Here is a 27,980-nt window from a genome sequence, read left to right on the forward strand (position 1 = left end):
ACGTTAAAAGCGCACAGAGCCCGTCGAGGAGACCTCCTGCAGTTTTTTTTAAATGCTCTCAAAGTTTGTTGAAATAACATACTCCACATTTCTAATAGTTTCTAAGTGAGGCTCTTTTTACCTTACATTTTCGTGTCCACCCCATTCTCCGTCAGAAAACTGCGGAAACCTGGGCAGAAGCATATGATTAAGTGTGATATAAAGACCACCGTTTCACTTATTTTCTATCCCGTCAGTTCGGCTAAAAAGACAGATAGGAATGAAAACTTAGTGAAACAGACACCAAAGTGGTCTATGCCTTGCCCTGAAATGATTTTCTTATTTTTTGCGGGCATGAAAATTCACGCCCACGAAATGTCACAAAACAAAAACATTGATTTCCATGGTTTCGCTTTAACAAGACTGTTTCTCCCATGATATTACTACACAAAAATAAAAGAATTTTAACTTGTTCATGCAAAAATATGCTCCGTAGCGGCGAGCATATTTGCGCATGCGGCTGTCTATTTAAGCACTTACCCTCTATAGCTCTATCTAAGTTTACATCCCTATGTACTTTTTGGCATAGAAAATGGAAACCTGAGGCAAAGAGCACGGAGCCAAAAATGTAATGTGAAGACCGCTTAAGGCCTCGTTCACATTAGCGTTTTTATGTAGGTAATCGGGCCATGATAAAAATTGTAACCATCTGAGGCATTGGATTCCAATACATTCATTCAGATGACCAGTTTTTGGTGACATAAATGTTCCTATGACAGTCATAATAATTAGATAAGATTAAAAAAACTCTACGGAAGTCCCCTAGTTTGCAAATGGGCCTTTGTACAAAGGGTATTTCCCATTGACCCTCATTGAGTGTACGTGGTTATAACTACAAAAGCATCAAATAAGTTTAAACATCATATAACATTAACAATAAATTGTGTTTTATTCCATACATTTGTAAATATTTGCAAATGAATGAAACCATTTCTTATACATTAGCTACTTAAAATGATGGTACCATTTCATTTCTTTTTTTGTCACATTTACAAAAAAATTCTATTTGTATCTAGGAGTTCACATGGAAGCTGATAATGGCGGCTCTTGTTGGTGCTCTGGGATCATCCTTCCTGTATGGTTTTAATTTATCTGTAGTGAACGCACCTTCATCAGTAAGTACTCTGGATTTACTGCAGCAGCTACCGTATAATGGCTTAATGTGTAAAGAACAAGTTCTACACATCTGTGTCAGAGGTTTTGTAGCAGATTTTGTTGTGTTATGACGAGAAAAATAGTGCCGCATTTGGAGACCGATATACCCCATGCTAAGTCAGTGTCCATTAGACAGTGCTATGATATTCAAATTGAGCTGATCATTATGACTTCCAGTCCTGTGGAAGAAACTGACCAACTGAATGGCCTACAGGGGATAGCGAGGTTGCTACAGTAGACGTCCGAGACAAGATAAATGATGGAGGTACACACAGAGTAGTGGCCTAGGATTTTTCTTTGATCTGCCTCAGCCAGACCTACCAATAAAGCGGGGCATCAGGCCCGAAAAGGGCACACCCACATCTGGAACCTAAACTGATTCCCTATAAGTCCTTAGATAAAAAAGGTAGGACAGAGAACAAATAAGGACAGAGTGGGACTGACAATCCAAATGGCTAAGTAAAGGTCCGAGTTCAAGAGCGACAATAGTCCGAACCAGAGTAGCAGACAATAGAGTCCCAAAAGGATGGTCCTACAAGAAACACTCAGGAGCACCTAACCATAGAACAGGACGAGTATACAGATATATTACTGACATCCTCCATAAAGAGGAACTGGAATAAATACCCTAATAAAGATACTGATAAGCTGACCGAGACGATAGCTCAGCCAAGATCATCAGTACTATAACAGAAGGAAGATGTTTCTCCCTTAGCGTCCAGTGCCACGTGCCACTGCAGGTCACAACGGACATTACACTGGACCCATGCATGCATTTTGGTGTCATTGTAAAAAGAATCCGCAATGCAGATGTGAGAAGAGCCTTATTGTCTTAGAAACCACTACAACAGAATTATTCTGTGTAGCCATCACACATATTTTAGTTCATTTACTGCATTTCACTGATTTTGATGTATATATTTCTAATATACTTTTGAATTAACTTAAAGAGGTTTTCCACTTTGGACAAACCATTTATATTTAAAGAGATTCCGCTGGAAATAAGCTGATCATAGGGTGTCCCTTTGCAGAACCCCCAGCGATCAGCTAGTATCTGGTGGGTAATCAGTGTCCAATTCTCCTGTAGTGCCACTATGGGAGCAAATAACCATTGGCTGGTGTTCTATAAAATACTTGCATAGCCACATAACTACAGCATAGTCCCCTATGTACAGAAGGTTTCCTCACAAGTTCCTAAATATCCTTAGGAGTCCAGTTATCTTAACCTGACCTACTGGGACAGAAGAGCCCGTGTGGATAGATTTTATAAGCATCTGTTTCTCTAGACAAACCTTGCTGAAGGGAATTTTTTATTATAAAATTAAGTTTTCATTTAAAGCATATTTTATTCAGAGCTGATACCTGTGTTAAAATTAATCACTCACGGAGGATGTAAAAAGGAAACAGTATATACCGTGTTTCCCCGAAAGTAAGACAGTGTCTTACTTTCTTTTTATCCCCAAAAGCCAGACTATGTCTTACTTTCGGGGTATGTCTTATAATAAAAAAAAATCATTACTCACCTCCCCCGGCGTTCTGTCGCGCTCCGGCAGGATGTCGCTCGCTCCTCGTCCCCAGCGCAGCATTGCTTTCTGAATGCGGGGCTTGAAATCCCCGCCTCCAGAAAGCTAATACACATGCCGTCAGCCAGTTACAGCCATTCAATGACAGCATTGAATGGCTGTGATTGGCTGAAGGCGCACGTGGCTTCAGCCAATCACACTATTCAATGACATCATTGAATGGGTGTGATTGGCTGAAGCCACGTGCGCCTTCAGCCAATCACAGCCATTCAATGATGTCATTGAATAGTGTGATTGGCTGAAGCCACGTGCGCCTTCAGCCAATCACAGCCATTCTGTAACTGGCTGACGGCGTGTGTATTAGCTTTCTGGAGGCGGGGATTTCAAGCCCCCGCATTCAGAAAGCAATGCTGCGCCGGGGACGAGGAGCGAGCGACATCCTGCCGGAGCGCGACAGAACGCCGGGGGAGGTGAGTAATGATTTTTTTTCTTCTACGGTATGTCTTACTTTCGGGGTACGGCTTACATTGGCCGACTCCCCTGACACCCCCGATACGTCTTACAATCGGGGGTGTCTTACTATCGGGGAAACACGGTAGAAAGTAAGATGCCCTTCTTAACTAATTTACTCCAGGACATAAAGTGATACCGTTGGTTGCTTTATGACCAGCACGCAACTCTTTCCAGTCGCTTGATGGAGACATGGGATGGGGGGTAAATTATTGAGTTTGTTTCTAATGCACTCACTTAGTTAAGGTAAATGCCTTTATATACACTGAATGGGAACTTTATTAGAGATGCTTGCTGACTAGAGATGAGCGAGCACCAAAATGCTCGGGTGCTCGTTACTCGGGACGAAATTATCGCGATGCTCGAGGGTTTGTTTCGAGTAACGAACCCCATTGAAGTCAATGGGCGACTCGAGCATTTTTGTATTTCGCCGATGCTCGCTAAGGTTTCCATTTGTGAAAATCGGGGCAATTCAAGAAAGTGATGGGAACGACACAGCAACGGATAGGGCAGGCGAGGGGCTACATGTTGGGCTGAATCTCAAGTTCACAGGTCCCACTATTAAGCCACAATAGCGGCAAGAGGGCCCCCCCCCCTCCCAACAATTTTTACTTCTGAAAAGCCCTCATTAGCAATGCATACCTTAGCTAAGCACCACACTACCTCCAACAAAGCACAATCACTGCGTGCATGACACTCCGCTGCCACTTCTCCTGGGTGACATGCTGCCCAACCCCCCCCCCCCCCCCCGCACAACCCAGTGTCCACAGCGCACACCAAAGTGTCCCTGCGCAGCCTTCAGCTGCACTCATGCCACACCACCCTCATGTCTATTTATAAGTGCGTCTGCCAGAGGAACCGCAGGCACACACTGCAGAGGGTTGGCACGGCTAGGCAGTGACCCTCTTTAAAAGGGGCGGGGCGATAGCCCACAATGCTGTACAGAAGCAATGAGAAATATAATCCTGTGCCACCGCCATCAGGAGCTGCACACATGGGCAGAGCAATGGGGAACCTATGTGCCACACACTATTCATTCTGTCAAGGTGTCTGCATGCCCCAGTCAGACCGCGGTTTTTTATAAATAGTCACAGGCAGGTACTACTCCGCAATGGGAATTCCGTGTGCACCCACAGCATGGGTGGCTCCCTGGAACCCACCGGCTGTACATTAATGTATCCCATTGCAGTGCCCATCACAGCTGAGGTAACGTCCGATTAAATGCAGGTGGGCTTCGGCCCACACTGCATGCCCCAGTCAGACTGGGGTTCTTTAGAAGTGGACACATGCAGTTACAACTCCGCGTGGACCCACGGCATGGGTGGCTCCCTGGAAGCCACCGGCGGTACATAAATATATCCCATTGCAGTGCCCAACACAGCTGATGTAACGTCAGCTGTAATGCAGGTGGGCAAAAAATTAATTGGATTACACTGTAGGCGAGGGCCCCAAAAAATTGGTGTACCAACAGTACTAATGTACCTCAGAAAAATAGCCCATGCCCAACCAAGAGGGCAGGTGAAACCCATTAATCGCTTTGGTTAATGTGGCTTAATTGGTAACTAGGCCTGGAGGCATCCCAGTTAAAATAAAAATTGGTTCAGGTGCAAGTTTCAACGCTTTAATGAGCATTGAAACGTATAAAAATTGTTTACAGGGGGCGTGGCCTGACCGAGCACTAAGATGGCCGCATAACTAAGGTGCTCCGAGCGCAGAGGCTTCTAAAAGCTACTTCAAAGCAAAAAAAGGTCATTTCTCACCCGGCAGCAGGCCACCCTTACGTTCCCAGCGGTAGCGGTGAGCGGAGGAGCAGCTGTCGGCACTTCCACCTACGGCACGGACACCCGGAGAGCCCGCTCTCTGCACGTGGCGGCTTCCCCGTAATGGCTCCTGCATCCTTCCACAGCACGAAATCTCCCTGGTGAAGAGGGACAGCCGGCGGGGTGTCGAGGCGCCGGCGGTCTGCATCGGCTGCTGCTGACCACGGGGAGAGAGAGGGTGATTCCCTCCCGGCGGAGAGAGACCCTGCACCACTGGCATTGACGCACGTAACCTCCCTGGTGAAGGGAGACAGCCGGCGGAGAGTCAGGGCACCGGCGGTCTGCATCGGCTGCTGCTGACCACGAGGAGAGAGAGGGTGATTCCCTCCCGGCGGAGAGAGACCCTGCACCGCTGACATCGGCGGTGAGCGGAGGAGCCGCTATCGGCAGCAACACCCCCCCCCCCTGCACAGACACCCGGAGAGCCCGCTCTCTGCACGTGGCGGCTTCCCCGTAAAGGCTCCTGCACCTTACACCACAAGTAATCTCCCTGATAGAGAAGGACAGCCGGCGGTTTCGTTAAGGAGCCGGCGGTCTACATCGACTGCTGCTGACTGCGGAGAGAGAGGAGGTGGTTCCCTCCCGGCGGAGAGAAACCCTGCACCGCTGGCATTAACGGTGAGCGGAGGAGCCGCTATCGGCAGCAATACCCCCTGCACAGACACCCAGAGAGCTTGTTTTTCTGCACGTGACAGCCTCCCCACTGCATGCAATCTCCCTGGCGCTGAGAGACAGCCGGTGGATCGTTCCCTTTGAAACTGGCGATCCCCGACTGTTCTCATTCATAGAAGAGAGAGAACAGGTGAGCCGCCGTAAGCCCTCTCAGCCCCTGCACAGACGGCTAGAAGACTTCTTCACCCTGCGTGGCAGCCCATACACAGCGGATCCTGATCCTGGGACACAGCCTGCAATTCAGACAGAGGATTCCAGCCTGCAGCCTCCTAGAGCCGACGAGAGCCTCCAGCCAAGGACCACAGCAGAACGAAGGGGAGACATAGCGGTGAGTGACACTTCAGCCCCACTTAACAACCCCCTGCCCCACGCCACTAACTCCATGTCGGCCATTAAGGGGAAAGCTACCCAAAAAAGCAAGTCACATCCCAACAAAATGGCTGCTAACACAGCTCAAAACAAGAAAACACACGCATCCCCGACCGCTAGCCCATTAAAACAGCGAGCTAAAATAGCGGAAGAGCAGATAGAAGACCCACAAAGCCCTCAGATGGAAGATCCTATCACTTCTATGCCCTCTTCAGATAAACCAGCCACAGAGGCATTTATGAAAGAAATGTTATTGGCCCTAAAAGATTCCTTACAAGTGAATTTTGACTCATTAAGCTCTACTCTAAAATCCTCTATGGAGGAAATGGAAGAAAGAGTAGCCCATACTGAAAACAAAATGAGCGAAATTACTCAATCTCACAATAATCTAATTGATGAACACTACTCACTGTCAGAAGAGGTTGACGCTCTCAAAATAAAGCTTGCAGATATAGAAGATAGAAACCGACGTAATAACGTCAAGTTCAGAGGTATCCCAGAGGCGATCCAGACAGCTGAAATCACCAACTATATCCAGCAAATGATTAAAACAATCCTCCCAGATGTTACAGCCATGGATTTAACCATAGACAGGGCGCATAGATTGCCAAAACCAAAATTTGTTCCCGACTCTATGCCTAGAGATTTTATCGCTAGATTTCACTTCTTTCATATCAAAGAGGCCATGATGCAAGCTACGCGTAAATTAAATCAGCTTCCGGCCCCATATAATGCTATCCGCCTCTACACGGATCTCTCACAGACGACCTTACAAACAAGAAGAAAATTTTCAGTAGTAACCAACGCCCTTCGCCAAGCTAAAATTCCTTATAAATGGGGTTTCCCTCCGAAACTCCTAATCCACAAAGACGGGACCACTCACCTCCTCTCAAACCCAGAAGAAGCCACAGAAAAAATTAAATCCTGGGGCGTCCCCATCCTACCTCCAGAGGAAAACCCCAGGGGTCCAACAAGAAGACCAAGACCAGTAAAAACCTTCATGACCTCCGAACACGGCCGTTGAAAATCCACATACATCTCGACCTTCGAGAACCCTCTCATCACAGCCTGCCTCTGGCTCCTGCTTATTCAGGTGAACTTTACCCCCCAATTTACAAGTCCACAATTTAACTGGACTTGAAGTTCCACCCATTTCGTCAACTGTTTTGATGATACACCTTTTGTCACTATTCGCTGCAATGTTACCCCTTGTTATGTTTAGACATCACTACTGTCCATGCTGCTTTATGTCATACTCTACTTCAAAAAATGTCGGTTAAACTTCTCTCCATAAACGCGAATGGGTTAAACTCACCATTTAAACGCTCATCACTATGGAGAGAAGCGTTGACCCAAAAAGCTGATATTCTTTGTGTGCAGGAGACACATTTCGATGCTTCCGCATGTCCAAAAATTCACCATACTAAATTTCCTAAGATCCTCCTGGCCTGCGCCCCAAACAAAAAGGCAGGAGTATTGATTGCTTTTAGAGATACGATTAACGTACAAACCAACTCAATTATAGAAGACCCTAGGGGGAGATTCCTCTTGGTAACAGGAACTTTAAACTCTCTCCCCTTCTCCTTACTGAACATCTATGCACCAAATAAAGCCCAGATAAGTTTTTTGAATAAAACCATCAAGAAATTGCGGAGGCATGGAAATGGAAAGCTGATGATTTGTGGGGACTTCAATCTCGTCCCAGATGATTCCATAGACACAACTTCTCAAACCCGCAGAATCAGCCCAAACTTAAACCCATGGATCCAAAAAGAAGCTCTCTATGACAGCTTCCGCTGCCTAAACGCGGCAGCAAGAGAGTATACCTTTTACTCCCCACCGCATAGAACATTTTCGAGAATAGACCTGATATTGGTGGATAGATGGTCCCTACCTTTAATCTCAAGCGCCTCGATTGAAAAGGCCACGTGGTCAGATCATGCGCCTATCTCAGCCACTTTCACATGGGGAGAGGGAGGGAATGCGATACGCACATGGAAATATAACACCTTCCTAATGGGGATCCCTAAACATACAAAAACAATAAAAGACGCCCTCACGGAATATTTCCAACTCAATGTCACTCCGGAGGTTTCCCCATCAACGATCTGGAACGCCCACAAAGCGTTCATTAGGGGAATCCTCATTAAAATCAGCGCAAAACACAAAAGAGACAAAAAAAAACAACTCAATGACATTCTAACCCTAATAACAACTACCGAAACTCACCTGCAAACGGTTCAATCAGAAGAACTACACAAAAAACTATTTGAACTAAGATACAAGCTACGCTCCCTTCTTATAGATGATTTTGACAAATCTATCAAAAATTCAAAAATAGCCTACTACTCCTCAATGAATAAACCTTCCAAACTAATGGCAAACTTAGTCAAAAAAACTAGAACAAAAACAAAAATCCCGTACATATCGGACCCAGAAAACAAGAAGCTAAAAATATCACATCCTAAACAGATTGCGGAATGCTTTCGCAAATTCTACGAAAAGCTATATAATCTGAAAGAAGACCCCTCCACCCCCCAGCCGAATAAAAAAGAAATTGCATCTTTTCTTCAAACATTAAATCTCTCAAAAATTTCAGAGTCGCAACTAAAAAACCTAAGCAAACCCATAACAACCCAATAAATTATTGACAATATAAGAACACTAAAACCTCAAAAATCCCCGGGCCCAGATGGCTACCCAAACGAATACTATAAATCCTTTAAAGACATCCTAGCTCCACACCTGACCCAAATGTTTAATTCGGCAATACAACAAAGTAAATTTCCAAGAGAAATGCTTGAAGCTACAATCGTCACAATAGCCAAACCTGGTAAAGACCCCTTGTCCGTAACTAATTTTCGCCCTATATCGTTGCTCAATTGCGACACTAAACTATACTCAAAAATCATTGCCCAGAGATTACAGTCAGTCCTACTCTCCATAGTGCATTCGGATCAAGTGGGCTTTATCAAGGGACGACAAGCATCCGACGCCACAAGAAGAGTCATTGATCTACTCTCTATACTAGAAGCATCCCACACCCCGGCCATACTTCTTGCCTTAGATGCAGAAAAGGCTTTCGATCGCCTACATTGGGAGTACACTTTTGCTGTTCTAGAAAAATTTGGACTCACGGGAAATATCATTAACGCAATAAAAGCACTTTACTCCAGCCCCTCAGCTAAAATCTTGGTAGATGGCACACTGTCTGACACTTTTTCTATCACTAATGGGACCCGTCAGGGATGCCCACTTTCCCCTTTAATATTTATTTTAGCCATGGAACCCTTAGCTGAATTCATAAGAATGAACTCTAACATACAGGGAATACCTACAAAAACTAGACAACACAAAATAAGCTTATTTGCAGATGATGCGTTAATAATGATAACTAACCCTATATCCTCCCTTAGATATGTATACTCTAGTTTATCCTTATTCTCAAAAATTTCATACTATAAATTAAATGTGTCCAAGTCACAAATATTGGGAGTCCTCATTCCAAATGATTTAAAAAGAGATATAAAATCGGAATTCCCATTCCAGTGGCAGTCGCAAAACATTCCCTATCTTGGAATCCAAATATGCTTTCCCCTGTCCGCCACCACTTCAACTAACTATTTCCCTCTGCTTAAAGCTATACAGAAAGATTTAAACGACTTTAAAAAACATAATTCTACATGGCTGGGAAAGATTACACTGTATAAAATGATAATTCTTCCAAAAATCCTCTATTATTTCAGAACACTGCCTATTCCGATCCCCCAAAAAATACTACAAAAATTCCAGAGTCAGATGTCAAATTATGTGTGGAATGGTAAACCACCAAGAGTGGCACGCTCTATCTTGTCTCTACACAAAACCCAAGGAGGAGTGGATCTTCCCAACTTAGAGACTTATTTTACAGCAACTCTAGTTAATCAGTCAAGAGACTGGCTAACCCACTCGACAAAGACAGGATGGGTAAACCTAGAACGAGAAATTATTAACTCTAAAACCCTAAAGTCGTTAATTTATGCAAATATTATGGCAACTCAACATCCACAACTGAGGTCAAAAATTGTGATCCCAAACACCTCACCAACAATCACAGCAACAGCGGAAGCGTGGATTAAACTTACTCAAAGCATAGAACATACAAAAACCCACAACCAAAACTCAATACCATTAGACACCTTAGAACACTTCATTCCGGGAATGAGACTAAGCAAATGGGTAGAGATGGGGTTAAAACAAATAGCTGACCTCTATGAGCAAAACTCACTGAAACCCTTTTCAGTATTGGTCCATCAATTCAACTTACCAACAACAGAAATATATAGATATTTCCAATTAAGATCATTACTGAAATCCATCCACCCTCAAAGTACTGTGATCTCACACATAATGATCTCAAACATAACAAACCTACAAAAGAGAAACAAAAGTTCAACCAGACTCCTCTACGACCTGATGACTGGCAATCTAAGATCGGGTAAGAGATGCCACCTTTTAAATTGGGAAAAAGACCTAAAAACAAAGGTCTCCATTGAGAGCTGGTTAGAGTCTTTTAAAAGAACCAGACAAGCAACAAAAAGTGCCACTTTAATGGAGACCCATCAAAAAACTCTCACAAGGTGGTACCTCACCCCGGACCAATTAAAGAAAAGGCGGTTGATCGCCGGGACGGAATGTTGGAGGGGCTGCAGTCAGGAGGGATCCCTAATCCACATCCTCTGGGCATGCCCCCTGGTCACCGTATTCTGGTCTAACGTATATTCACTAATTAACAAAATTTCCAATACTAACGTCCCGAAACTCCCTGCTACAGCACTTCTGCTTCTCGACCATGGAGAAGTCAAACCTGAAAAAAGACAGTTAATAAGCCACTTACTCATGGGAGCAAAAATCTTAATTACTAGGAAATGGCGAACCACAGAAATCCCGCATATAGACGAGTTAATCCAACTTATAACTGAACATGGAACCTTTGAAAAAGCTCTTGCGCTTAGAAATAACTCATACCTAAAATACGAGGCAGTATCGAAACAATAGTTTGACAAATTTCAGCTGGATGTCTAAAACTGTTATTTTTTTTGTTTTTTCCTACCCCCGCTTTCCCATAATCCCTTTGTTCTTCTCTCCCCCCCCCCCCCCCTTACCTACCAGCTCCCCCCCCCCCCTATCTCCGGACTTACCTAACAAACTCTACAATATGTTTCTTAAATGACAAAACATGATTTCACACTGAAAAATTTAAATGCCTCTGATTTTCTGTTGTAATTTTTCCTAGGAAAAAAACTGTTTTATTAATAATGAATACCTGTATATCTGATTGTGAAATTCAATACAAAATTTAATGAGGAAAAAAAAAAAAATTGTTTACAAAAATTATATGACTGAGCCTTGTGGGCCTAAGAAAAATTGCCCGTTCGGCGTGATTATGTGAGGTTTCAGGAGGAGGAGCAGGAATATTATACACAGATTGATGAAGCAAAAATGTCCCCGTTTTTGATGGTGATAGAGAACGATGCTTCCATCCGCGGGTGCAGCCTACGTATTGCTTAGGTATCGCTGCTGTCCGCTGGTGAAGAAGAGAAGTCTGGGGAAATCCAGGCTTTGTTCATCTTGATGAGTGTTAGCCTGTCGGCACTGTCAGTTGACAGGCGGGTACACTTATCCGTGATGATTCCCCCAGCCGCAATAAACACCCTCTCTGACAAGACGCTAGCCGCAGGACAAGCAAGCACCTCCAGGGCATACAGCGCGAGTTCAGGCCACGTGTCCAGCTTCGACACCCAGTAGTTGTAGAAGGCAGAGGTGTCACCGAGGACGGTCGTGCGATCGGCTACGTACTCCCTCACCATCCTTTTACAGTGCTCCCGCCAACTCAGCCTTGACTGGGGAGCGGTGACACAGTCTTGCTGGGGAGCCATAAAGCTGGCAAAGGCCTTGTAGAATGTTCCCCTGCCTGCGCTGTACATGCTGCCTGATCTCTGCGCCTCCCCTGCTACCTGGCCCTCGGAACTGCGCCTTCTGCCACTAGCGCTGTCGGATGGGAAGTTTACCATCAGTTTGTCCACCAGCGCCCTGTGGTATAGTATCATTCTCGAAACCCTTTCCTCTTTGGGTATGAGAGTGGAAAGGTTCTCCTTATACCGTGGGTCGAGCAGTGTGTACACCGAGTAACCCGTAGTGGCCAGAATGCGTGTAACGCGAGGGTCACGAGAAAGGCATCCTAACATGAAGTCAGCCATGTGTGCCAGGGTACCTGTACGCAACACATGGCTGTCCTCACTAGGAAGATCACTTTCAGGATCCTCCTCCTCCTCCTCAGGCCATACACGCTGAAAGGATGACAGGCAAGCAGCATGGGTACCCTCAGCAGTGGGCCAAGCTGTCTCTTCCCCCTCCTCCTCATGCTCCTCCCCCTCCTCCTCCTCCTCAACGCGCTGAGATATAGACATGAGGGTGCTCTGACTATCCAGCGACATATTGTCTTCCCACGCCTCCGTTTCCGAGTGCAAAGCGTCTGCCTTTATGCTTTGCAGGGAACTTCTCAAGAGGCATAGCAGAGGAATGGTGACGCTAATGATTGCAGCATCCCAGCTCACCATCTAGGTAGACTCCTCAAAGTTTCCAAGGACCTGGCAGATGTCTGCCAACCAGGCCCACTCTTCTGTAAAGAATTGAGGAGGCTGACTCCCACTACGCCACCCATGTTGGAGTTGGTATTCCACTATAGCTCTACGCTGCTCATAGAGCCTGGCCAACATGTGGAGCGTAGAGTTCCACCGTGTGGGCACGTCGCACAGCAGTCGGTGCACTGGCAGATTAAACCGATGTTGCAGGGTCCGCAGGGTGGCAGCGTCCGTGCGGGACTTGCGGAAATGTGCGCTGACCCGGCGCACCTTTCCGAGCAGATATGACAAGTGTGGGTAGCTTTTCACAAAGCGCTGAACCACCAAATTAAAGACATGGGCCAGGCATGGCACGTGCGTGAGGCTGCCGAGCTGCAGAGCCGCCACCAGGTTACGGCCGTTGTCACACACGACCATGCCCGTTTGGAGGCTCTGTCAGACCCTGCAGCAGTTCGTGGGCCGTGTGCCTCTTCTCTCCTAAGCTGAGTAGTTTCAGCACGGCCTGCTGCAGCTTGCCCACCACTGTGCTGCCACGCCGCGTGACACCGACTGCTGGCGACGTGCTGCTGCTGACACATCTTGATTGCGAGACAGAGGTTGCGTTGGAGGAGGAGGAGGAGGAGGGTGGTTTAGTGGAGGAAGCATACACCGCCGCAGATACCAGCACCGAGCTGGGGCCCGCAATTCTGGGGGTGGGTAGGACGTGAGTGGTCCCAGGCTCTGACTCGGTCCCAGCCTCCACTAAATTCACCCAATGTGCCGTCAGGGAGATATAGTGGCCTTGCCCGCCTGTGCTTGTCCACGTGTCCGTTGTTAAGTGGACCTTGGCAGTAACCGCATTGGTGAGGGCGCGTACAATGTTGCGGGAGACGTGGTCGTGCAGGGCTGGAACGGCACATCGGGAAAAGTAGTGGTAACTGGGAACCGAGTAGCGCGGGGCCGCCGCCGCCGCCATCATGCTTTTGAAAGCCTCCGTTTCCACAAGCCTATACGGCAGCATCTCCAGGCTGATCAATTTGGCAATGTGCACGTTTAACGCTTGAGCGTGCGTGTGCGTGGCGGCGTACTAGCGCTTGCGCTCAAACAGTGGCGCTAGCGACGTCTGCACGCTGCGCTGAGAGACATTGCTGGATGGGGCCGAGGACAGCGGAGGTGAGGGTGTGGGTGAAGGCCAGGAGACGGTAGTGCCTGTGTCCTCAGAGGGGGGTTGGATCTCAGTGGCAGGTTGGGGCACAGGGGGAGAGGCAGTGGTGCAAACCGGAGGTGGTGAACGGCCTTCGTCCCACCTTGTGGGGTGCTTGGCCATCATATGCCTGCGCATGCTAGTGGTGGTGGCTCCCCAGCTGATCTTGGCGCGACAAAGGTTGCACACCACTGTTTGTCGGTCGTCAGGTGTCTCTGTGAAAAACTGCCACACCGTAGAGCACCTTGACCTCTGCAGGGTGGCATGGCGCGAGGGGGCGCTTTGGGAAACAGTTGGTGGATTATTCGGTCTGGCCCTGCCTCTACCCCTGGCCACCGCACTGGCTCGGCCTGTGCCCACACCTTGACTTGGGCCTCCGCGTCCTCGCCCGCGTCCACGTCCTCTAGGCCTACCCCTACCCCTCAGCATGGTGTATTACCAGTAGTGCAGAAACAGAACGCTGTAATTAAATGTGCCGCTTATTGGCCTGTGGTTGGAGGCTGACTTCGCTTACCGAACGCACAGCAGAGCCAGGAAATAATTTTGTGCAAGCCTGCTGTAACACTTAGCTGGCTGCGTATGAATTAGGAGGACAACTACACCCAGCACAGACCCAGTACACTGAGGACAGTCACAGGCAGCCCAAATAGATTTTTTTTCCCAAATGTTTTTGGAAAGGCCCACTGCCTATATTCAATAAATATATATCTTCTGTCCCTGCCTCACCACTACTGGCCCTGGAGTATGTAAAATAACTGCAGACGGTTGCACTGTGGACTGGAATACAGCGGTGATGTAACAGCCAACACAGAGCTAGGAAATAATTTTGCGCAAGCCTGCTGTAACACTTAGCTGGCTGCGTATGAATTAGGAGGACAACTACACCAAGCACAGACCCAGTTCACTGAGGACAGTCACAGGCAGCCCAAATAGATTTTTTTTCCCAAATGTTTTTGGAAAGGCCCACTGCCTATATTCAATAAATATATGTCTTCTGTCCCTGCCTCACCACCACTACTGGCCCTGGACTATGTATAATTACTGCAGGGCGCAATGCTCTGCGCGGCCGATATACAAAAAAAAAAAAAAGTGCAACACTGCAAAAAGCAGCCTCCACACTACTGCACACGGTTAGATGTGGCCCTAAGAAGGACCGTTGGGGTTCTTGAAGGCTAAAATACTCCTAACACTCTCCCTATAGCAGCTCCGGCACCAACAGCACTTTCCCTCCTCTATGTCAGAATAAATCTGTGGCGAGCCGCGGGAGGGGCCGATTTTTATACTCGGGTGACACCTGATCTCGCCAGCCACTCACTGCAGGGGGGTGGTATAGGGCTTGAACGTCGCAGGGGGAAGTTGTAATGCCTTCCCTGTCTTTCTATTGGCCAGAAAAGCGCGCTAACGTCTCAGAGATGAAAGTGAAAGTAACTCGAACATCGCGTGGTACTCGTCACGAGTAACGAGCATCTCGAACACGCTAATACTCGAACGAGTATCAAGCTCGGACGAGTACGTTCGCTCATCTCTATTGCTGACCCTTTTCCAATTGGAGCTTCCCTGTATTAAAATTAGACTAGTGACAATGAGTGCATCAGTAATCAGAATTTCCATGGATCAAATTTGATGTTAATCCACATGACACAGGTGTGCTAATTTTACAGCTGCTGTGACCCATCTGAACCTATTACTGTATACTCCCAATGATACAAAGTAACGCCATTCATTTTTTGGATATTTTGGCCACAGCAGCCATTTTATTTAAACAAATTAACAATACATATTAAGCACTTTACAAATGGAGAGGAGGTCCTTGGGGTCACAAAGGTCTGGTTCTTAAACCCATAAAAACCGAACTTTGCCTCCAACCATGCATCCAGTTCGGAGACACCACTAGCCCCCCAGATGCACAACTCGTCATTTCTTAGCATGGATGAGCTATAACGGGTCAATGATCAAACGACAAATGATAAATCATTCTATTTTTGTTGAACTCAGACATCGTTCTCTCGTTTGGTGTAAACAGGCCCTTAGTTGAGTTGAACAGTAACGCTGGGGTTGAGCAGGGTAGCGATCAGTCAACCTGTATGTGAGCAATCTGCTCCTGCTCCTCACATTCAGCATACAGCATCCCGAGATGCAAGTTGGTGCCAGCCCATCTGTGTGGAGACCAGCAGCAAAACACGCCTGGACCCAAAAGTGAACCCCAAGGCTTGGATGAGGTACAAGCAGTATTTTCAGGGAAAATAGTCCAGTTGAAGCAATTGGAAAGAATTTGGAACCACTTAAAGTAACTCTATTGGAGACATATACCTTGAACAAGCGGGTAGCATATGGTGAGATACTCCCTGGGCTTGGGAAGAGAACCATTGGAGGCAGACTGAACCTTCTAAGAACTCTTAACTGCTTGCAGTGACTGTGATAGAAATTGGCTGTAACTTGCTGCTGAGCTTTTAGTAAACATCTACTGTGTTTCCCAGGGGGGCTTGAAATATAAGCTCTCCCCCAAAAATACGCTCTAGCTACACTAGGTGAAAAAAAAACAACCCAATACTCACCTCGCAGCTGGCGTCTGTGTCCTCTGTGATGGTCTCCCCACTGCTGCAGTAGGCTGCTATGTAATCCTCCCCGCTGTCAGAGGATTCTCTCTCTGGTACACGTAGCTTTGAATTCCCCTGCCTCCAGAAAGTGAGCACTGTGATTGGATCGAGCGCCAGCCAATCACAGCCGGTGCTCGATCATTCAGAGCTATTCAGTGAATAACATCATTGAATGGCTGTGATTGGTTCATCGAGCGCCGGCTGTGATTGGAGCTGGAGGCGGGAAAATTTAAAGCCTCGTGTAGCAGAGAGAGAATCCTCTGACAGCCGGGAGGATTACACAGCAGCCTACCGCAATGCTAGGGAGACCATCACGGAGGACACAGACGCCGGTTGTGAGGGGAGTATACACCCCCACCCCTGAAAATAAGACACTGTGCCTTTTTTGGGTCAAAATTTAATATAAGACAGTGTCTTATATTTGGGGAAACACGGTAGTTATTGATCTCATGATTTCTCTCCTTCTGAGCTATCTGCCCTGCACGTCACACCACACTGGCAAGGGTGCCTGAAAGCAGCGCAAACACCATGATTCGATGACCCCTTCCTGTCAGCTGTTCAGAACATATCAGTACCTCCAAATAATTTGTAGAAACTCAAAGAAGCTATTCTGTCCACATTGGCCAATATTCCTGCAGAATGATTGCAACACCTTGTGGAATCTGTGCCCATTTAGCTGAGGTTCTGAAGTCCAAAGGCATCCTACATGCTACTAGATGGCTGTCTCTAAAGTGACCATTCAGTATCTATATGCAATTAAATTTGCTTCCAGCCATGTCCTAAAATATAACTTTATAGATTATGTTTTCTTCCATGCACAAAAATAAAGTGCATATAGTAAAACCAAACTTAGCTCCACCACATGAATCCTTCATTGGTGCATACGTTCTTTTTTTTTAGTGTGAGCAATAAACAAACATATATTTTGTGCTAAATTTAGGATTGAGACGATGCATTTTATACCATGTAATCTAATTGTATTGATAAGGGTTCGGCGCTCCAGCTTACTATCGTTAACATTTTCTCAGTGAATCAATATTGTGCCGAGGAGGCCATTGTGAACTAAATCCGACATTAATGACTAAGAGCAGACAAGGATCATTTACCTGCAGTAGCAAAAACTGCAATATTTTATATAGAAATTCAGTGTTGACGATTTTGGCGTTGCCGGCCCATTCCACTCCCGTAATCCTTTTGCTTTTAGAACAAGATAATACCATCTTTAACACTGAATTCATTCAAGCTGCTGCTTGTTATTACTGTAGCCTCTCCTATTCTGATATTGCATGTTAGACGTGTTGAATACTGATGGTGTAAAAAACCTTTATTCAGATGAAGTCTATTTTTTAAGCATCTCAGTTAGATTTCCTATGCTATCCAATATAAAGTAAAAAGCTGTTTAAAACTTTCATTTCCAGGTCGTTTTTTTTTGGACGTTTTGCACCTCTGATAGCCAACACAATGTTTCCATAATAAATTCTAAATTGTAAAATTAAAAAAAAAAACAGACAAAATCTCCATAACCACATTTTTTGTTAACGTAGACATCCAGTACATTGACAGAATTCTACTCAGCACTTTATATAAACTGGTACCTTCATGCAACTTTGTGTCAAAGTGTAATTTCTCAAAAAAAAAGCCTAAGGCCTCGGTCAAACGACCGTTTTTTGCCGCGATTTGCGGATCGCATGTCGGATGCGCATCCGCAAATCGCGTGACCGGGGCCGAAAAATCGCTCGAAAAATCTGCTGCTAGCAGCGTTTTCGGGGAAAAGGCTCGATCAAAGGAGCACTGTCCAACCCATTGCAATTCAATGGAGCCGGCAATACAGCCGGCTCCATTGAAAGCAATGGGCTGGCAGTGAGCGCGGGATGAATTTTCGGGAAGGGCTTAAAAATATAAGCCCTTCCCTGAAAATCATCCAAAAATGTGTAAAAATAAAAAAATATATATATACTCACCTTGTCCATGCAGCCGGAGTTCAGCCGCGGCCGGCCGGCCGGCAGTTCTCCTGAACTGCTCTGGGTAGTATTCAGCAGCCAGGGATTTAAAATCCCCGCCTGCTGAATGGGCTGCCTCTGATTGGTCACAGCCCTCACCAATCAGAGGCAGCTCTCACTCACCCATACATAAATTCATGAATGGGTGAGTGAGTGCTGCCTCTGATTGGCTCAGCGCAACGACCAATCAGGGGCAGCTCTCAGCTATTGAATGACAGCTGAGAGCTGCCACTGATTGGTTCCTGCGCTCAGCCAATCAGAGGCAGCACTCACTCACCCATTCATGAATTCATGAATGGGTGAGTGAGAGCTGCCTCTGATTGGTGAGGGCTGTGACCAATCAGAGGCAGCCCATTCAGCAGGCGGGGATTTTAAATGCCCGGCTGCTGAATACTACCCAGAGCAGTTCAGGAGAACTGTCGGCCAGCCGTGGCTGAACTCCGGCTGCACGGACAAGGTGAGTATATATATATTTTTTATTTTTACACATTTTTGGATGCTTTTCAGGGAAGGGCTTATATTTTTAAGCCCTTCCCAAAAATTCATCCCGCGCTCGCCCGCAGCCCATTGCTTTCAATGGAGCCGGCTGTATTGCTGGCTCCATTGAATTCAGTGGGCGAACATCATTCTTCTCTGCCACAGCTGTTACAGCTGTGGCAGAGGAGAACGATTTCTGTAGTATATGTTCTCAATGGGGTCGGCGCTGCTGCCGCCGGCCCCATTAAGCGCATATAATAGAACACAAGGAATCGCAGATCGCAGATAGGCGCGATCTGCGATTTCTTGTGTCCTATAATTTATCGGACAAGCACATAAAAATCGCCCATGTGTCCGATACCATTGCAAAGCAATGGTTCTAAAAGATCGCAGATCGCATGCGCAAATTGCGCGAAAAAACGCCCGTCTGACCGAGGCCTAAAAATGCATATTTGTGGCTAAAATTGTGACCCACGCAGAATAAGACTTAATTAGATGCATTGCACCTCGTAAAACAAAAGATACATAATGTACTGAGTTCATATATACCACTTATATGGCCTACGTCTATATACACATATTTTCATACAATCAGCAGAACTGAAGAGACCAAAATCTGTTTTTTTTCAGTTTTAAAAAAGTGACTAGTGCAAACAGGTAACCTACTGACCCAAGATGTGTCCAGGAACAGAGGCATAACTATAGAGGATGCAGGGGATGCGGTTCCACCCAGGCCCAGGAGCCTTGGGGGCCCATAAGGCCTTTCTTCTCCATATAGGAAACCCAGTACTATGCGTAAAGCATTATAGTTGGGGGCCCTGTTACAAGTTTTGCATCGGGGCCCGGGAGCTTCAGGTTACGCCTCTGTCCAGGAATAAAACACTCCATAATAGAAACTTTGGAAATTTCAGACCAGGCGTTGTTCTGACTACCTGAATTCTGCCTGTATGTTTGGTTTTACACGGCTGCTGTATTCTCATTTTCTTGATTTTATGGATGAAGCAATAAAGGATTTAAAAATTTTAATACAACGTCTAATCTGGAATTTTTCTGTGTGTTCTTTTTTTTTAATGTTTTTATCATATATGTAGTTTTCAACAAACAATTTTAATGATAATTTCTGCAGTTCTGTCTTGGACATTTTTGGGGTTATCATCATATTAATAAATATGTAGGACTGACATTTTTGTTGGGATTATAGCTGTCTTCATATAGGATTTACATCTACAAAGCTGCATTGTCTCCTCACATCTTTTCATTCAATGTAACCTTAACTTTAGAATCTTTTCTTTTTTTCTTTTCGGGAACTTGTGACATTTTCAATCTAGTATTATCGGAGTAAGATGAATGAGTCTGTTATATTTGCACTGATATTTAAAAGACAACTAAATATTTGCTTTCCTGCTGTTTGATGTGGCTGAATGCAATCTCCGCTAGAAATGCTAGAGAAAAAACTTCACCTGTAACCCAAGCTTTGAGGCACAAAATAGAGGTTACCTGGATGATCAGGGCTTGGAACAATGTGTTGCAACATGATTGATTATCAGCATTAGACTGCAAATGATCTAGCTAAGAGCAGGTTACATTGAGTGCATGGAACAAATACCAATGATAGACATGGAATGTAAGAAACGTAACTAACTCATCATAGCTTCAAAGGTTTTCACTGGCATTTTGTGGATTGGAACAGCCTAAATCAATGATCACACTAGGGTTCAATATCATTACGTGAAGACGTTTTGATCAACATTTCTCCAACAAGATAAACCATTAACAACTTTCTGTCTAATAACCCATTAAAGTCCTCCTCACAGAGCTCATGTTCCAGTAAAATCTATCTTTAAAAAAATCCTTAATATGATTGTTCACTATTTAGTTTTTTTTAAAAATCTAAATAGGCTAAAAATTGTGTAAGAATTAATTTTCTGCTATCAACAGAGTTCTGTTTTTCTGATACTGGTTGCTAACTGTGGCTTTAGTAGAGGGAGATTAGAAAATTACTGTATACAGTGCATTTATACTGTTGGTTGAAGCTCATCCTACTGGCAACTAAAGGCAGACAGATTTTTTTTAAGTGTTAAGTCTTATCGGCACCGGATTGCAGCCCAGGTGTAGTAACCGAGCCAGACAGGAGAGTAGGCGGGAGTAGGCCAGGTCATTAGCAAGTGGTCACAGTTGCAGTACAAAGCATGAGACAGAAAGTGTAGTCAAGTGGAAGCCTGGTCATTAGCAGGTGGTCACGGTTGCAGTACAGAGGATGAGACAAGAAGTGTAGTCAAGTGGAAGCCTGGTCATTAGCAAGTGGTCACGGTTGCAGTACAGAGGATGAGACAAGAAGTGTAGTCAAGTGGAAGCCTGGTCATTAGCAGGTGGTCACGGTTGCAGTACAGAGGATGAGACAGGAAGTGTAGTCAAGTGGAAGCCAGGTCGTTAGCAGGTGGTCATGGTTGTAGTAGCAGAGGAGCGGGTGGCAGTGGAGCTTGATTACAGGCTGGGAGCTCAATAATCATGCACTGAAGGAGTGTCGGGGCTAGGCTTATATAGGAAATGCAAGAGGTTGTGGGTTTGAGCCCTGACATTAAGTCTATATATAGAATTCTGGAACAGAAAATTAGAGATCTCACCACTTTAAAAAAAAATCATTCCGGCCTCTTTCACATGGGCATTTTTACACAGAATAGGCACGTGAAACATTTGCGTCTATTAGAATCAATAATTTCCTATAGAAACCTTCAGATGAATTAATTTTAGACTCGCAAAAAACTTGCACCTAAAAAAAATCATACCATTCGTGGCTACAATGCAGCATTTCAGGTGCTGAATGAGCTCTAAATCATACCCTCATTGAGAAATAAAAAGCATCTTAGATCCTCATATACAGTACTGATGTGACACTTTTCCCTTCAAAGCTCATCTCTTAATGCTGTAGTCCTCTCATACCTAATTCATTAACAGGACTATAGTGCAGATCCACTATACAACTATAGTGGATCTGCAGTCCGGTTGGTGACACCTGCTAATTTATAATACACTTGTCCCCGTTCTGCCTTACTGCCGACAATGCAGATTATGGGTAACTATCTTTCACAAGACCCAGTTTTAGCTAAGTATCTGAAATAGTACTTTTAATTGAATTAACCATATCATTATTGTTTGCTTTACTTACAGTATATAAGGAAACTATATAATGAGAGCTGGTCCTTAAGGTACAACCAGGAAATGAGCAGCAGCTTGATATCCATAATGTGGTCTGTTACTGTCTCGATATTTGCGATTGGAGGTCTTGTAGGAGCTCTACTTGTGACACCAATGGTGAATACCTTGGGAAGGTAAGTGAACTTTTTTTCCTTAAATATAAATACCCAATCTGTGAAATGTAGAGCCTGTTACTCAAATTGTGTTATATCCACCATAGATAGGAAGTATAACTGAAAGCTCCTGAACACCAATGCAAAATCTGTAACATGGCTGCCATGAACAATGTGTCATGTAAAACACTGATGTCTCTTTATGGGGGGTGTTTGGGTCTCAGGCACCAGGGGACGAGTGCGACTGAAAACCCTATAGGCACACCCCTGCTACAGAAGGATGAGTTCTTATCTGAAATTCTACAATAAATATTGACCCTTCCTAATATTCATTGGGCCTCACATAAGCGAAATTCAAGCATGAAATAAGATTTGTTATGTATCATATTTGTTGCTTAAAGAAGCACTCTGGGAAATGTTATTATTTGTGTCCCACCCATTTGTAAACTATGTTGGCTGAAAAAAGCTCAAACTTTGGCTTTCCCAAAATTATCATGTCTACTCCAGGCCACCTTTATAGCTAGTGACCCCCGCTCTGACAACTTGAATATCACAGCATCTGCTTTGTGGACCAGAGGTCAGACTCTCCAATGTTGTATATACCATAGGGCACAGAATGCAGCTCCTTTGGGGGCCATGGGGAGAGGGGGCCCAGCAATGTTTGGTCCCACACCTTTTTCTACTGGGTGGCTGAAACCAGTGCAGAACTCCCCTCTTCAGAGGAACTGAATTACTCAAAAAAAGGTGCTGGGGAATGCCTTAAGGGTCATGGAAAGGGAGTGAAGGGGAAAATAAATACCAGACCTCTCTGTCCTGGCTGTCAAAACCCAGCACCTTAACAAGGGGACTATTTTTATCTTTGCTATAAGGCCCCTTCTCTTCTATGTATTGAGTCTCCATGAAAGCCTTTGAGATTCACATAAAAGTCCTTATAGGCTTGCATAGGATTCGGCTTGTAATAATAAGTGGTCATGTGGTATAGCAGTGGCTGGGACTGGAGCTGTTAATTAGGAAGGAAAGCCATCGATAAGAGATGGCTTTTACCTAATGTAGTTTACAAATGGGGTTACAGATAAAAAAAATCCCAGAGTGTGTCTTTAAATAAAATATATCTGCATAAAAAACATAGTTGACTTTATATTAAAATTCAGGTAAAAAAATTGCCCCTCTTCGTTCCGACAAACGTTACAGCTAGTAAATCAAGGCACCTACAGCTTGTCTGTTGTGAAATTCATGATACAATACCTATTACATTTTTCAGCCAAGGCTTGCTAAGCTTTCTGTATAAGTACAGATGTCACTTACAATCCAGAGATATCAGAATTTTTTGTAAGATGTAACTCTAAAAATTGACAGGTATTACTCAGATCACTGAGCATCTCACGTTCTGATGCAGCCTGGTATAAATACAGTAGAAGGGATACTTGGACTGATTTGATGTTCTGCTTAGAAGCCTGTCTCCTGAGCTCATGAGGAACTATCCAAAGTAATGTCAGGCTTCAAGATAATCACAGATGAAGCAAATGTTAACTTGACATTTTATGTTTTATGATTAGTTAACTACAACGCCGTAAATCAAGTTATCATGATGCACCGCCTATGTTAATGATTGTAGTAGGAAAGTGGTTCTTGAAAGGTCAGCACAAGAAATATGCATGCCAAAAACAAAGTCAGCACTTCCAACAAAAAGCCTAAAATGTCAGGGTGCAAATAAGCCATGGTTACAAGAAATACAGAATCAGAAACACATTCATCAACACTCATACATATCCAACATTCACACAAAATTGCACCACTCTTTTCCATACCAACTACACAAAAATGTAAGGTTCTTGGCTCATATTTTGATCAAAACGTATGGCCCATCTGCCACATCCAGGTAAACCTTATTGAATGGGTTCCTAATAGAGATGAGCGAACGTACTCGTCCGAGCTTGATACTTGTTCGAGTATTAGCGTGTTCGAGATGCTCGTTACTCGTAACGAGTACCACGCGATGTTCGGGTTACTTTCACTTTCCTCTCTGAGACGTTAGCGCGCTTTTCTGGCCAATTGAAAGACAGGTAAGACATTACAACTTCCCCCTGCGACGTTCAAGCCCTATACCACCCCCCTGCAGTGAGTGGCTGGGGAGATCAGGTGTCACCCGAGTATAAAAATCGGCCCCTCCCGCGGCTCGCCTCAGATGCGTTGTGAGATAGCTGAGGGACAGTGCTGTTGGTGCCGGAGCTGCTATAGGGAGAGTGTTAGGAGTTAGTGTAGGCTTCAAGAACCCCAACGGTCCTTCTTAGGGCCACATCTAACCGTGTGCAGTAGTGTGGAGGCTGCTTTTAGCAGTGTTGCACTTTTTTTTTTTTGGGTATATCGGCCGTGCAGAGCATTGCGCCCTGCAGTAATACTCCAGGGAGAGAATTGTGTAGGCAGGGCCAGAAGACATATATTATAGATTGAATATACGCAGTGGTCCTTTGGAAAAAAATCTTGAAAAAAAATCTATTTGGCCTGCCTGTCACTCTGCTCAGTGTTCTGGGTCCGTGTGTGCTGGGGGTAGTAGTTCTCCAAATAAATACGCAGCCAGCTAAGTGTTACAGCAGGCTTGCGCCAAATTATTTCCTGGCTCTGAAATCACCGGTCTGTTGCAGTTAATAACAGTGCAACATTGCAGTTCCGTCACACAGTCCAGGGCCAGAAGACATATATTATAGATTGAATATACGCAGTGGTCCTTTGGAAAAAAATCTTGAAAAAAATCTGTTTGGCCTGCCTGTCACTGTGCTCAGTGTTCTGGGTCTGTGTCTGCTGGGGGTAGTAGTTCTCCAAATAAATACGCAGCCAGCTAAGTGTTACAGCAGGCTTGCGCCAAATTATTTCCTGGCTCTGAAATCACCGGTCTGTTGCAGTTAATAACAGTGCAACACTGCGGTTCCGTCACACAGTCCAGGGACAGAATTGTGTAGGCAGGGACAGAAGACATATATTATAGATTGAATATACGCAGTGGTCCTTTGGAAAAAAATCTTGAAAAAAAATCTATTTGGCCTGCCTGTCACTGTGCTCAGTGTTCTGGGTCCGTGTGTGCTGGGGGTAGTAGTTCTCCAAATAAATACGCAGCCAGCTAAGGGTTACAGCAGGCTTGCGCCAAATTATTTCCTGGGGTTCCGTAAACGATGTCAGCCTCCAACCACAGGCCAAAAAGCGGCACATTTAATTACAGCGTTCTGTTTCTGCACTACTGCTAATACACCATGCTGAGGGGTAGGGGTAGGCCTATAGGACGTGGACGCGGGCGAGGACGCGGAGGCCCAAGTCAGGGTGTGGGCACAGGCCGAGCCACTGCGGTGGCCAGGGGTAGAGGCAGGGCCAGACCGAATAATCCACCAACTGGTTCCCAAAGCGCCCCCTCGCGCCATGCCACCCTGCACAGGTCAAGGTGCTCTACGGTGTGGCAGTTTTTCACAGAGACGCCTGACGACCGACAAACAGTGGTGTGCAACCTTTGTCGCGCCAAGATCAGCTGGGGAGGCACCACCACCAGCATGCGCAGGCATATGATGGCCAAGCACCCCACGAGGTGGGACGATGCCCGTTCACCGCCTCCGGTTTGCACCACTGCCTCTCCCCCTGTGCCCCAACCTGCCACTGAGATCCAACCCCCCTCTGAGGACACAGGCAGTACCGTCTCCTGGCCTGCACCCACACCCTCACCTCCGCTGTCCTCGGCCCCATCCAGCAATGTCTCTTAGCGTAGCGTCCAGACGTCGCTAGCGCCGCAGTTTGAGCGCAAGCGCAAGTACGACGCCACGCACCCGCACGCTCAAGCGTTAAACGTGCACATTGCAAAATTGATCAGCCTAGAGATGCTGCCGTATAGGCTTGTGGAAACGGAGGCTTTCAAAAGCATGATGGCGGCGGCGGCCCCGCGCTACTCGGTTCCCAGTCGCCACTACTTTTCCCGATGTGCCATCCCAGCCCTGCACGACCACGTCTCCCGCAACATTGTACGCGCCCTCACCAACGCGGTTACTGCCAAGGTCCACTTAACAACAGACACGTGGACAAGCACAGGCGGGCAGGGCCACTATATCTCCCTGACGGCACATTGGGTGAATTTAGTGGAGGCTGGGACAGAGTCAGAGCCTGGGACTGCTCACGTCCTACCCACCCCCCGAATTGCGTGCCCCAGCTCGGTGGTGGTATCTGCGGGGGTGTATGCTTCCTCCACTAAACCCTCCTCCTCCTCCTCCTCCTCCTACGCAACCTCTGTCTCGCAATCAAGATGTGTCAGCAGCAGCAGCACGTCGCCAGCAGTCGGTGTCACGCGGCGTGGCAGCACAGCGGTGGGCAAGCGTCAGCAGGCCGTGCTGAAACTACTCAGCTTAGGAGAGAAGAGCCACACGGTCCACGAACTGCTGCAGGGTCTGACAGAGCAGACCGACCGCTGGCTTGCGCCGCTGAGCCTCCAACCGGGCATGGTCGTGTGTGACAACGGCCGTAACCTGGTGGCGGCTCTGCAGCTCGGCAGCCTCACGCACGTGCCATGCCTGGCCCATGTCTTTAATTTGGTGGTTCAGAGCTTTCTGAAAAGCTACCCCCGCTTGTCATACCTGCTCGGAAAGGTGCGCCAGCTCTGCGCACATTTCTGCAAATCCCACACGCACGCTGCCACCCTGTGGACCCTGCAACATCGGTTTAATCTGCCAGTGCACCGACTGCTGTGCGACGTGCCCACACAGTGGAACTCTACGCTCCACATGTTGGCCAGACTCTATGAGCAGCGTAGAGCTATAGTGAAATACCAACTCCAACTTGCGCGGCGCAGTGGGAGTCAGCCTCCTCAATTATTTACAGAAGAGTGGGCCTGGTTGGCAGCCATCTGCCAGGTCCTTGGAAAATTTGAGGAGTCTACCCAGATGGTGAGCGGGGATGCTGCAATCATTAGCGTCACCATTCCTCTGCTATACCTCTTGAGAAGTTCCCTGCAAAGCATAAAGGCAGAAGTTTTGGAATCAGAAACGGAGGCGGGGGAAGACAGTATGTCGCTGGATTGTCAGAGCAACCTCATGTGTATATCTCAGCGCGCTGAGGAGGAGGGGGAGGAGCATGAGGAGGAGAGGGAAGAGACAGCTTGGCCCACTGCTGAGGGGACAGATGCTGCTTGCCTGTCATCCTTTCAGCATGTATGGCCAGAGGAGGAGGAGGAGGAGGAGGGGGAGGAGCATGAGGAGAAGGTGGAAGAGACAGCTTGGCCCACTGCTGAGGGTACAGATGCAGCTTGCCTGTCATCCTTTCAGCGTGTATGGCCTGAGGAGGAGGAGGAGGATCCTGAAAGTGATCTTCCGAGTGAGGACAGCCATATGTTGCGTACAGGTACCCTGGCACACATGGCTGACTTCATGTTAGGATGCCTTTCTTGTGACCCTCGCATTACACGCATTCTGGCCACTACGGATTACTGGGTGTACACACTGCTCGATCCACGGTATAAGAAGAGCCTTTGCACTCTCATTCCCGAAGAGGAAAGGGGTTCGAGAATGATGCTATACCACAGGGCGCTGGTGGACAAACTGATGGTAAACTTCCCATCCCACAGCGCTAGTGGCCGAAGGCGCATTTCTGCGGCCTAGGTAGCAGGGGAGGCGCAGAGATCAGGCAGCATGTACAGCGCAGGCAGGGGAACACTCTCTAAGGCCTTTGACAGCTTTAT

At 46.3% G+C, this 27,980-nt stretch overlaps 1 protein-coding gene across 3 annotated transcripts in view; it reads left to right on the forward strand.

Moving 5' to 3' along the window:
* The window catches only part of SLC2A9 (solute carrier family 2 member 9), a 293,866-nt gene that overhangs the window by 52,445 nt on the left and 213,441 nt on the right, over positions 1 to 27,980 (forward strand). For all 3 annotated transcript variants that reach the window (XM_066573278.1, XM_066573277.1, XM_066573279.1), the window contains 2 exons: positions 1,056 to 1,154; positions 22,137 to 22,297. In XM_066573278.1, coding sequence (XP_066429375.1) covers positions 1,056 to 1,154; positions 22,137 to 22,297 — 260 coding nt within the window. The remainder of the gene's footprint in view (positions 1 to 1,055; positions 1,155 to 22,136; positions 22,298 to 27,980) is intronic.

Source organism: Eleutherodactylus coqui, chromosome 7, assembly GCF_035609145.1.
Source record: "Eleutherodactylus coqui strain aEleCoq1 chromosome 7, aEleCoq1.hap1, whole genome shotgun sequence".
NCBI classification, from domain to species: Eukaryota; Metazoa; Chordata; class Amphibia; order Anura; family Eleutherodactylidae; genus Eleutherodactylus; species Eleutherodactylus coqui.